Genomic DNA, 12,986 nt, shown 5'->3' with positions numbered 1-12,986 from the left:
TCTATTCATGGAAATTAAATCTGAGTGAAGGTTCACTATATTAGAAATTATACAGAGAAGAAAAGTACTTGTGTTGCTGTTCAAGATGAAGTGGTGAATCCTTTGAAAATAGGAAAAGGGAGAATCAAACTAAAAGCAGAAATAGGAAAAAAGTGTGACCAAAAAAATAATTTGAAAGTATAAATATTTAATTCATTAATAAAATTAATTTAACGGAGGAGGAACAAACCAGAAATAAAAGAGATTCAATTACTATGGAGATTCAATTACTGGCGGATATGGAAAGAAAGAACTTGTCAAATCAGAAAGTAAAAACCTAGTTCTTACAAAAAAGAAAGAAAGAAAACAAGCTCAATTATTTGTAAATAAGAAAAGATCCACATACATTAAAGCTGCATGCCCAGCTATTGATATGACCTTTGCAGGTGTTATTTTCTGCAATAGGAATCCCATCCACACTGACTCTAACAGTGTAAGAATCTTCCGGCATTGCTCTGGAAGGCAAATGAAGAATATATGAGAAATGCAATCATTTTATTTAGTGTATAATATTAATGAAAAATACTGCTCCAGATCACATGTTATTTTTGAAAGTAAAAATGTCTAAAATTCAAATTGACTTATAGCCAAATTCCATGTGAGAAGGGGTCCATCCTGAACCACTCCATGTTGCAAATTATAATATCATATGGCTCAGCAAATGCCTAGTCTGTGTTTATTGGTGCTAATTAAAGAGGACAACAAATAAAATAAAAAACAATAATATTCATTTAAAAGTACTAACATTGCCTTGGTATATATTTCATGCTGTGTTTTTTTTTTTTTAAATAAAGTATTAATCAACTTTTCCCTTAAGGAAGCTTTTGATGCTGAAAAACAGTTAGCATGGGTAATGTAGATGAAATCCTCTGGAATATATGCTGTTGCTAAGGTCAATACTGAAGATGTTGCAATTTAAAAAAATTAATTTTTTTTCCTAAGATGCTGATAATACACATCAATTTGGGCTGAAAGGAAAGAACTTGAAATGTCACTATGCAAAATGATCATCTTTAATCTTAATAACTATGTGAATATTTTGAACAAAATTAATCAAACTGGACAGGAAAGCATAATTTTGGTATTTTGAGGCACATCATTACAATTTAATAGTAGCCATTTATCTCCTAAAAGAGCTCAATAACGATAAGATAATGGCTCTAATAAAATGAAAAAGGATATAGGATATATTTTTATCATGCCCATATGTGGAAAGAACATTATAATTGAATATAATAAATGTATAAAATGGTCTAAACATTATGAAATCAAACATAACTGATAATCAGAAAGATTGCTTGCAATATACAGAGTGACAAAACTCTTCCAATACCAATATGCATAAACTATTTCTGACATCAAAAGAATGATGTTATTAAAGATACTTTGAAACAGACCTAGTATAGCATGTAATTTGAGTTGAATGACTTGAATCTTTTTCTACATCACAAGTAATTGACCGAAAAGAAGAAACTAATTGCACACTGTTTCCCAGCTCAGCGTTATCAACTCCAAAGTCAAATTGGTTTGCTTGAGAGAAACCTGGAAAAGTAAGAACACTCAATTATTAATAACAGAATTCTATTTTTAGAGATCTATAATTACAATAATCTATTGTAATTCAGTATCAAATCATTCAATAAATAATAATGAGTTGTTCTGAAGTTAGTTGTTAACCGACTGCATATTTTTCCTATGATTATATAGGTTATCTTGTTTGGTAGCACAGAAATTGGCTTAAGTTAATTCATTCACAAAAGTGTTATGGCAGAAAACACACGCACATACACACACACACACACAGACACACACACACACACACCATCACCACCACCACTACCACCAAATACCGATGCTATATGTGGTGGGGAAAACTACTGTTTAAAAACAATGGACTAAAGGACCTAGAAAGAGTTGAGGAATATTATTTTATAATTCCTGTGAAGTAAGTCTTAGGTGAAGACTTGTAAGGAAATAGTTTAGGTAGGAAGGGATAAGGGAAAGTAAATCTCGAAGAAAAAGAAGCTGGGCATTACTGAGGACAACTGTAGCTCCATCTTGCTGGAATTTCTAAGGAAAATAGAGAATGCCCTTCTAATGAAAGAATCAGTGGCAATATCCTCACTGGTTAAGGGTTCCCCCTGGGGGATATAACTTTTCCTGCACTTTTGGGCTGCACATAGGTGTATTCGATGTTGGTTCCAATGTCCTAAGTCACATGTGAGTGACTTAGAGAACTTCAGGCAGGAAAGTGGAAGCATAGATTGAGTCAAAGAACTCAGGGAACTATTTACCACAGCTGTGAACTAGAGTTAAGAACAAGAGGATGTGAGTCTAAGTATAAAAGGCATCTGGTACAGTCCATGCTTTACACCATACATATCTGCTTATGCCCTACATTTTAAGCACATTCACCAAGTCTGATATCAGTTTCAGTCTGGTAGCTAGCTGAGAGCTCTACTAAAGATTTAACATAAGAGGGTTAGTGCAACAAGCCACAGGCCTCCCTGCCATAACTGGTCCTGAGTCTATAATGAATACTCACCATGGCCCCTCTCTATCACACACTGTAGATTTACCTATCATTAGCACTGCAGATAATGGAGACGACACTAGCCTTCATCTTTGGGAAATCTGAATCCTTAATTGCCTTACCCTTGTTGGATTGTAGTTGCTGCCATTGCTTACTCACAGTTATGCAAGCCAAGAGATGCTCCCACAAATATCTTGAATTCCAGATACACTCCTCCTTTCTGCACTAAGCAAAAACATTACCTCTTCATGATAAGGAGAATTGATTGTCTCTAGAATTGTACTAAATGTTCTAGATAAATTCAAACTAATTAGATAGTAATAATAGTTTCAGTTCAGTTCATAGCTCAAATTGTGATCCCTGGTGGAAGCCTTCTCTACCTGGAAACTAACACTACAAATACAGGATAGCCTAAGGTTGCAAGTAGAGATGGCAAAAATTCAATTTCTGGATCAGTGAGAGTGATGGTGAAGGGAAACACTCCTTTGTTTCCAGGTCCATGCATTCTATCTGCTGGGAAACAGGAGCATATATCTTCACGGTTCAATGCATGTGGAGTACAATTGGACAACAGCAGGCTATTTCACAGGATATTATCTTCAACCTGGCATCTTGGCAGGGGTTTAAATTGGCTCTTCTATCATTCTATTAGGCTAGATATTTCCTAGTGACACAGGTTTTGTGGTCATGTGGTCATTATTACAACTTTCTCACTATTAAATGAAAATATTTTGTGGAATTACATGACAATAAGTCTGATTCTACAAGCTCTCAGAAGATGGTGCTGGCAGAAACACTGTGGAGAGAGAAGGAAAAGCCCATATCTGGAGTAGGTGTCAGTTCCAGTGACAAGAAATCTCTACTCTTTTCATTAGAGAAGGGAGTGATGTAATCCACTTGTCACTTAGTAGCAGGGTGGACTTCTTGAGGGTAGTACCTTCTAAGAGCTCAGTGTTGGTCTCTGCTACTGGCAATAGGGTAGGTTATTTGTTCTTGGTGGAAATAAGTCCATAGTGTTGGTCCATGCACAGCCTCCACTCCATGCCACTTTCTATGGCACTGAGATAGCCAAAAAGAGAAGCTCCAGATGAATCATCTAGTTGATCTTTTTATTGCACTCCTCTGTGTGGGATGCTATAGGAGTTAACTTGAGATACGTAGATTGGCATGCTTTTTGCTCAACTACTTGGGTCCCTTTAGCTGTCTCTCTAATTTTCCTTTTTCTGATCTTCCAATTCTGTTTTCAGGACCTGGCCAACTTGTCATCAACCACTGCCTAGGAGTCCATTATAGCCTTACCTTGAATGACTGTTCCCTCCATACAAAGTCACTGATTATGTGTGCTGCTCATAGTTCTCCTTACCAGGGAAGATGACAGTGGAAAGCAAAAGGCTAGAGTGACTTCATAGCATTTATAACTGAAATCAAAGGTGATGCCACGAAACTCTTAAGCAAGACACAGGTATAGATGGTCCTGGAAACTCTTCAGAGGGAGCTTGAAAGTATCTAAGGGAAGTGCATTTTAAATAGAGGAAACAGAATGTGCCAAACCCCTGTGGTGGGACCATATGTGTGGATTCAAATATGAGCAAAGTGTGGTTGGAAAAGGATGAGTGAGAAGTGGTACCAAATTAGACCAGAAATAGAGGCATTTAGGTTATTTTTATGAGTGGGGAACCATTGGGGGTTTTGAAACAGAGGCACAGCCTCATCAGACTAATATTACCCTAGATTCACTGGCTGCTGTTCTGAGAAAAGAGAAGCTGCTTCCTAGTAAGTCATGGAGAAATGGGTGGGATTAATATTTTGGCTGGGATTCAAGAGAAGATTGAAGAACTATAAATAAAAGGAATAAATACTGGTAACACTTTTCAGGAATTTACTGTAAAAGGAAGCAGAGAAATGAGGTGGTAGAGAAGGGAGTGCAGCAAAAAGGTCAATGATTTTGCTTTTACTTTTTTCAGGTGGTTGAAATAACTGTATGTTGGTATGCTGATGGGCATGACCCAATAGAATGGGACAAATGGATGTAAATGTAATGTAAAATAGCAGAAAATTATTTTAATCTCACTACATATGCAAATTCAAAACTACACTTGGAAGTGGACATTAACTACTTTTATGCCACATTAAAATTTTTTTAATATTTATTTTTTAGTTGTAGTTGTCAATACTCTTATTTTTTTTATGTGGTGCTGAGGATCAAACCCAGGGCCTCACACGCTCTAGGCAAGGGCTCTACCGCTGAGCCGCAATCTTAGCCCACATGAAAAAATTTTTTATTATTGAAACAATATTCACCTTTGAAATAAAACTTATAGATGAGATCAATTGGATAGTATTCTACTAATTAAGCCCTACAATTAAGTATTCTTCTAATAATATGTTAATGACATATCTAGACTAGTTTGCAAAGAGAATTGCATACAACTATGAAATTATCTACAATATAATATTTTATAAAACTAAATTAGTAAACAGTTTTTGCCCAGATTACTTCAAAATCTAAAATTTCTAAAGTCTGAAATTTTAAAATTGTCTATTTAAAAATATTTTTCTAGGACTATTACAGGTACTTAACATTAGAACACCATTATGGTCAACATGGTGACTAATACTATTTTTGAAATTATAAAAAAATTTCTTTTACAGTAAAATATTTGCATTCATGTTATTAATATAAGTTTATTAGCCATTTAAATTTCATATTACAATTACCAACAGACTATCTTATCCCACAGTATAATAAACTTAACCTTAGTAAATAAGAAAAAAAATAGTAAGCCTAGAGATGCAAATTTAAGTCTTTAATTCCTGTTTACAAACTATTTATCATGCTGTAAATGACATAAATGTCCTACTTATAATACTGTAAGATATTTTTAAGATATTATCTTAAAATGCTGGGAGTCTCCAGTATTCAACAAAACAACCATTATCACAATTTGTGCTTTACGTTAAATGGTTTCAGTAATTGAAGTGACAGAGGGAGATTGGAAAACATTTGTGGTGGGACTCCTTTTTAAATTACTGGACATTTTCAGTGTTTTTCAAAGGCTCATTAGATAATATGAATACAATATTGTCTAGCTTAGCACAGGACAAGAAGTAGGAATTTCCTGAGCCAAATGTTCATCAAATACCAAAGCTTCCAAACTCCAGCCTTGGTAAAGCTGCCTGTGAGGTGACAGTGGGCACAATGACAGTGCTGTTTCATGGGAAGGGTCCATGTTTTGGACCTTGATACCCTGGATTAGAATCCTAGCTCTAGCACTTCCTTGCCAGTATGTCCTTGAGCAAGCTATAAACTCTCTCAGCTCAGTCTCCTCATCGGAAAAACCACTATAACCTACCCTATTAGAAACACAAAGTGATAACTTACATATCACACTTAACAAGGTGCCTGGCTCAATAAGATATCAGGGAAGAAGAGTTCTCTAGATATCTGCTCTTACTAGTCACAAAAAAATCCTGAGATTTAGGTTTAGCAACAACATCTATTTTCAAAATAACACAGAATCAGTAGTTGGGCAATTAGGATTTGAGCCCAGTTTGTAGATGTCAGTGCTTTTACTCCAAACCTTTTTAGCATCTCTCCTATCCTTCCTTTGTATGTGGGAAAAGTAAGAAGAAACTCAGCAAATGGTAGGGATTTTAATAAATAGTACTTTATTCCTCAAAGGTTAAACCTTGATCCAGCAACTCATTTGACATAAACTGATTATGAATAAATTTTACATATGAAGGAAAGATATTTGCATTGAATTTGCAGATTTGAAAGTAGAAAGACAGTTTCTACTAAAATGGAACTGTGAAAAAAATACATGAAAACAGCAAAGAAAGCCACTCTTTAACACACTCTTTTGCCAATTTCTGCTTGTCTTTGGAGTTCACATTGAGTTTGGAACACACAGAAGGACTGCTGGCAACTAACTAAAGAATGGAAAATTTTACTTGTGGTGTGGTACAGGATGTTATATATATATATATATTTATTTATTTATTTATTTTTCTGTTAGGTACATGCCACATCAATGATAGCATAACACAGGTCTGCTCTTTAGCAGCTATAGTCCTGAAATAATAATACTAGCCAAGGATTCTTTTTAGCTTAGGAATAGTATGTCCTATGTATGTATATATGTATCTATCTATCTATCTATCTATGTTATAGGAGTAAAATCTATGAAAAATATGAAGTAAATAAGTAAGATCCATAATTCTCTTAATTTTGCTTGAAAACACAAATAGAGGTGTATTCCTGATTTTTAAACTAATCCCAATGAGGTAAAATGAAATACAAAGAAATTACTTCCTAAAAGAATTTTAATTTAAAACTATAATTCTAAACAAATAATCTGGTACAAAGAAGACACCTTTGGAAGCCCTCCAAAGCACAAAGATTACAGGAAGGGTTGGGTGTACCCTGGAAACAGAGAAAAAGTTGAGGCTTCAGAGGGAAATTCCTGACCTGGTGATGTGTTGTTTTTCTTTCTTTTTTTTTTTTTTTTCTCCTTCTTTTGAAGAAGTACTGGAGACAGGAATTGCCAGGCACACAAACCTGGGTCTCCTGATAGCAGCAATCCAAAAGTAACACCCATGTTGCTATCATGGAAAATATCAGTGTTGTATAAGCAGGCAGTTATTATGTACAATGCATACTGTTTTGGTTTTTCTCTCTCTCCCTCTCTTTCTTTCTTTTTTTTCTCTCTCTCTTTCAACAGAACTGGGAATGTAGAAATCCACTGAAAAGTTGTAACATTCAAACCAACTGGGAGGAAAGACACAGCTGATTAATGGAAGATAACTTCTACAGAATGAAGCCAGGCCTATAACATGAAAGCAAACAATAGGAAAAATAAAATAGCCCTAATATCTACAGTATATACTATATGTTGGGTATCTTAGATAAATTTTCCTTTTCAATATTCTCAATAGTACTAAAAGGTAGAAATTAATAGCCCAATTTACTGATGAGGATAGCCAAGGCTCAGAGAAGTAGTTTTCTCTGGTCACATAAGATGCAGAGTGACAAACGGAATTGAAAGCCAGACTGGACCAAAGTCCATGCCCTTTCCATAACATAAATTTTATATGATTCAATACTTCAGTTCAACAAAAATGCGGTGCCATACATGGGAAACAAGTAGAAAAAAATGACCAAAAGTAAAATGTTAACTCCCCTCATTCCACTGTTTTTAAAAACAGGAAGATAAATATCAAGGAAGACTATTGAGCATGGCTACAAAGTCACAAAAGCAATATGCTTACAAATACTCCACAACTCTTTCTTCCTCATCTAATCAGACTTCTTAGAAGATAAAATTATTTCTAAGACATGCCACTGATCAAAACAGTTCTGTTTTGACTTCTTAACTATAAAACCATATACATTTGGCTTCTTAAGCAAACTTTTTTTAAAATATATTGTCTAAAAGGTCAACATTGTGTTTGAAAATAGTCAAGTGGCATTGGAATACTCCAGAGTGTTAGCAGCAGATTTTCTAGTGGGTGCAATTTCAGATAACTCAATTTCCAAATCAATAACTTTCTATAATATTTAATTTTTACAATGATTTTTACAAAAATAAAATATTTTAAAATCATATTGGACCAATATTCAGGTAATCATCCAGAATTTACAAATACATTTGGAAAATGGTTTTGATTGATAAATTATTGCTGCTGTGTGCAATTATAAAAACAGAGTATCTATCCATCAAGACAGCACAGATGAGTTATGTGAAGGTATTAAACTTTTTTTTCAAGTTCATTCATGTAGTCATAGTAGCTCTGATGTGTTTTGTAAATTTATTACCATTGCTTTGTACATCTTCCATATACATCATGTGCACCCAAAACCCTATATTAAAATCTGTATTTATTTAAAACTGTTATTGAGGTACGATTGATAAACAATAAACAAAAAGCTGTATATACTTAATGTACTATATACAACTTGTTCAAGTTGAAGATAAATAAATATACACCTATGAAACCATTTTCAGAAGCAATTCCATAAGCATATTCATCATCTCCAAAAGTTACCTCCTGCCGTTTGCATTATTTCTTAATTTTTTTTTGTTGTAATAAGAACACTTGATATAAGATCTACTTTCTTTCTTTCTTTTTTTTTTGTACCAGGGAACCCAGAGGCACTTAACCACTGAGCCACATCCCACAATCACTTCCCTCCACCTTTTTTGTTTGTTTGTTTGTTTGAGACAGTTCTCACTGAGTTGCTTAAGGTCTTGCTAAACTGCTGAGGCTGGCTTTGAACTTCTAAGCCTCCTGACTCTGCCTCCAAAGTCACTGGTATTACAGGCATGCACCACCACACCCAGCCTAGCAAAATTTTAAGTATGTGTTACACTATTGTTAATAGACACTAGGATGTACAGTAGATTTCTAGGACTTCACTCATTTTGCATAACTGAAAATTCATACCCTTTGACCAATACCTCTGTTCCCCTTTCTCCAGTCCCTGATAACCCTTATGCTACTCTCTAATTCTCTGAAGCAGTAAAAACATTACTTAGACTTAGCCTCTGAGAAAGATATATACCAACACATTTTAATTGACTGCAATGTGCAATTAAATCAGGGAAAGGGAAAAACCAATAAATGTGGGGTGCAGAAGTCTGCTGTTCAAATATAACTTCACTCTTCCATAATTCTCTGCCAAGAGGCTTCAGAAATTGAGACTGACACGAGAAGTGTAAATTCACCATCACACACTTGGTGCTTCACTAAGAATCCTGAGCCTAACTTCCTCAGAAAGTCATCTATCACCTAAAAAACAAAGGTGATAACTAGAGCAATAAGCATAGCCTTCTAAAATGCTTTAAGAATAGAATGATTTATCTTCCCTCTTCCTACCCAAGACTGAGCTGGATCAATGTACTTAAATTCCAGCCATTATTCCTAGATGAGAAAAAGTTTAAGCTGGGAGACAGAAGGAAATAGTTGGGTATTTTGAGTTTCTTTGATTTTAATCTGAATATTTCTCTCTCTGATGACATTTAAATTCCAGTTTAAAACCCAGTAGCCACTAAGCACATCATTTTAGCAATAATTTACAATATAAGGAAAAAATAGTTCAAGACATCTTAAAAGTAATCTTCAACAAATACATTGTTTTCAAATCTTTACTCTAGAAAAGAGCACTTTAACCCAAAATACATTTTCACAATTCAGGAGCATAAACATTTTAGGAATATCATTAAGAGATTGGATTCTCCAAAATATTAGAAATATTTAAAAATGTACCAATATATAGCAAAAACAATTAAATTTCTTGCTTTGTCAACTATCTGACTCCAAAAAAAAAAAAAAGATCCTTATTTTAAAAACCAAGTAGAAGATTTTGTTCATGTTTTAAAGATGTTTCTTATCTTACAAAACTTCTTAAGTATCTGAATACTACTATCATTTATATTTCAAAGTTCTTTTGGCTGACAGAGCCACATATTTCTATTTAATCCTAGGAGCAGCTTCTCGTTAAATATATTTGCTGATTGCCTTCTATATTTTCATCCTAAGACCAGGCAGGGGGAAAGAGAATCATACATAACTTATGTCCTGATGAAGCATGAGATAGGGGTTAGGTGGCATGAGAAGGGATCCAGAGTTTTGCTTTCTATTGCCTTTTATCTTTCATCAACATTCTATTTCTTTATCAAACTTTCTTTGCATTCCATATCAACAGCCCCCAAATGCTTTATTTAATATAAAAAATAAGTTAGCTTGTTATTAGACTCATGAAAAGTAAAGCAAATAATTACAGAGTTGGGCTAAAGATATTCCTTTCAATTCAATTATTAAATCTAGATCTTACTATTAAACAAATAATAACAGTAAGAATTCAGATGATCAGACTAAGAGTTTGAGGGATTTTATTAGCCCATCAAAGAGGGTTAGAATTTTACTGCCTTGGCCAAGTAGAGAAACAATGCTAGCGGGGTTTTTTATTTATTTGTTGGTTGGTTTTGTATAGGGCTTTTCGTTTGTTTAACCATAAATTTTAAATGTAAAATAGTATTTCTTGGCACTTGTGCATGCATACACACAGACACACATGAACAAGGATTGATACCTTCTCCTTTGATAGTCAGCCTTGTTGCTCCATTTATGCTGCCATATTTAGGTAGTACCTCCATGACTTTGGGGATTACTTCAGAGTCATCTGAAAGATAACGAAAGTGCGAAGAGTTAAAATCATCAGGTTCTTCATTCCCAGCACCACATTTTGTGCCACATATCACAACATCATAAGAGAACCATTGTGAATATGATAGGACTAAAAGTAAATACATATAGGTTTTATTTTTTGGCTCAATGACTTGACAGGGATTGAAGTCATTAACTCAGTTAATATTCACCAGCTTTGTGCAAAGTACTATCTTAAGTACTCCAAAGAGCAAGAATAATACAAAATCATTTTCATTCTTCTTACCTATGCTATGATAAAACACTTATTAAACCCTTACTAGGCTTGGTAGCCCACAGAGCAGCAGACAACACTAATTTGGAGAAGTAGATCCTTACCAAAGCACATAAGAAGTGCGATGGTATGTAGGCTGAAAGAATAGTCCAAGTATAAAGAGGAAGATTGTGTTTTAAGAAGAAATTGTTTGCTGTGACAGGATGTCACTTCAGGAAAGATAATTTCTAGGATCTTTCTAGTGCTTTGATGATGCTGAGTTCTTAGTGAGTGCAAAGACCAGTAATTCTCTCAACAAACTAGGTTTGCTTCCTGGGGATACATCATTGCATTTCAGTCCTAACTTTTCAAAAGTTTAGCTTAGACAGTACAAAGTGAAAAATGGGAACAAAGTGTCCTGGGTGACTCAGAAGGAGCATTTCAGAGGATAGCTTGGACTATACTGGTTTCTAGAAAGAAGGAATTTCCCTGCTGCATGTTGGAGGAAAAATATAAATTAATTAACCTAGTCCTATCATGAAGAAATACAAAGGGAGTTTGAGATAGAGGGAACTGCCTGAGCAAACAGAGGGTGAGGAAGCTGCTTGTTCTTTGGAGAACTGCAAGCAATTCTTAGAAATATCTTGAAGATCACCATGATTGAAGTGCTTAATTTTCTGCTTAAACTATACTGTTCTTGTAATTTAATTATAATTTAAAACAATTTCTCAGAGTAAGTTGAAAGATTTAAGCAGGGAAACAAAGAAAGGCCACAGAGATTAATATTTTGAAATGAATGTATGAAAAAAGTTAAGGAAATTATGATTGATAGTTCATTCCTGCTTGGAAAATTCATAGTGTGGACTTGACCTATAATTGCAAAAGTTCTCCAACATAAAGGAGATCAGCTGCCAGCCCCCAGACCCAAAGCCTCTGTACTTCTGGTCTCTCTTTGCCAAAAGTTCCAAGGTATTCCTCCTTGCAGTATCTTGATCACTCCAGGCAACAGACAGACAAGAATAGGGAACCCCAAGGAGGGAGCAGGATCCTATCTCCAGACGGTGCTGTGTCTATCTCAAGTTCATTCTCCTTATCTCCGAACACAACTCCAATTTCTTATCTTATCACTCTCTTCCCAGCCCTCTTCTGGGTATTACTTTGAAGACACCGGGTAGCTGCCCTGGAAGTGACTGACATGTGTTGCCTTCCTTCAATGGGGAAAAGGATCCAAGAAGAGTGAGGGGAGGAATAAGTCAGGTTGTGTCTGTCCACCCCTCTCCTTCTCCCCAGCCCAATTTCAGTTTCTTTACAACTACGTCACTTTGAAGGGAGGTTCCACAATTCGAACAGCAATACTGATAAATTAAATTAAAAGCAATCTTTTAGGCTCTCTCTCTATTTTTCTCTATCCTTTCTGTTACTCTGTCTCTTTCTGTACTTTCTCTGTCAAGCCTGGTTCTCAGGTCTTCAAATTGCCTGGAATCCGCACCCACAACCTGGGTCCAGAGCAGGTGACAGGTGGTCCCCACCTCTCCTGCGATCCCGAGAGCAGGGGTATGGTCTACACGGACCTCTTTTTGTTTGCCTCCCTAACTCCCTGACTGGGTTACCTGTGTGGGGATCCGCGGCACGCAGGAGCAACGCCCAAAGACCCCAGGTTCCCAGGAGCCACAGGTGTCCCATCGCAAAGCCAGTGCTGCAGAGTCTGCGCTCGCCGCTCCCAGCAGCTGCCAACAACTCACGCGCAGGACTAGCCCGGGAAGTGCAGGCGCCCCGCCCCCGGTTTTTGAGCTGTGACTCTGGAGCTTGCGCGCGCGCGCGCGCGCGCGCACACACACACACACACACACACACACACACACACAGAGAGAGAGAGAGAGAGAGAGAGAGAGAGAGAGAGAGAGAAAACCAACTGGGAAAATCAATTGGGATCTGGTATTGATAACCCACGGCTGTCTCTGTAGGTATAAATGCCTCACTCTTTGGCAAGAG

General features: G+C 35.9%; 1 protein-coding gene across 1 annotated transcript in view; it reads right to left on the bottom strand.

The window, feature by feature from the left end:
* Window positions 1-12,753, bottom strand: part of Pkhd1l1 (PKHD1 like 1) — a 146,811-nt gene extending 134,058 nt beyond the window's left edge. The window contains exons 1-4 of the mRNA XM_048802021.1: window positions 12,605-12,753; window positions 10,668-10,757; window positions 1,437-1,581; window positions 386-494 (exon numbers count right to left, since the gene is read on the bottom strand). Coding sequence (XP_048657978.1) covers window positions 386-494; window positions 1,437-1,581; window positions 10,668-10,757; window positions 12,605-12,677 — 417 coding nt within the window. The 5' untranslated portion in view covers window positions 12,678-12,753. The remainder of the gene's footprint in view (window positions 1-385; window positions 495-1,436; window positions 1,582-10,667; window positions 10,758-12,604) is intronic.
* Between the last annotated feature and the right edge of the window lie 233 nt (window positions 12,754-12,986).

This window comes from Marmota marmota, unplaced genomic scaffold, assembly GCF_001458135.2.
Source record: "Marmota marmota marmota unplaced genomic scaffold, marMar, whole genome shotgun sequence".
Taxonomy (NCBI): domain Eukaryota; kingdom Metazoa; phylum Chordata; class Mammalia; order Rodentia; family Sciuridae; genus Marmota; species Marmota marmota.
The sequence above is the reverse complement of the archived record's forward strand: the minus strand, read 5'-3'. Positions and strand labels throughout refer to the sequence as shown.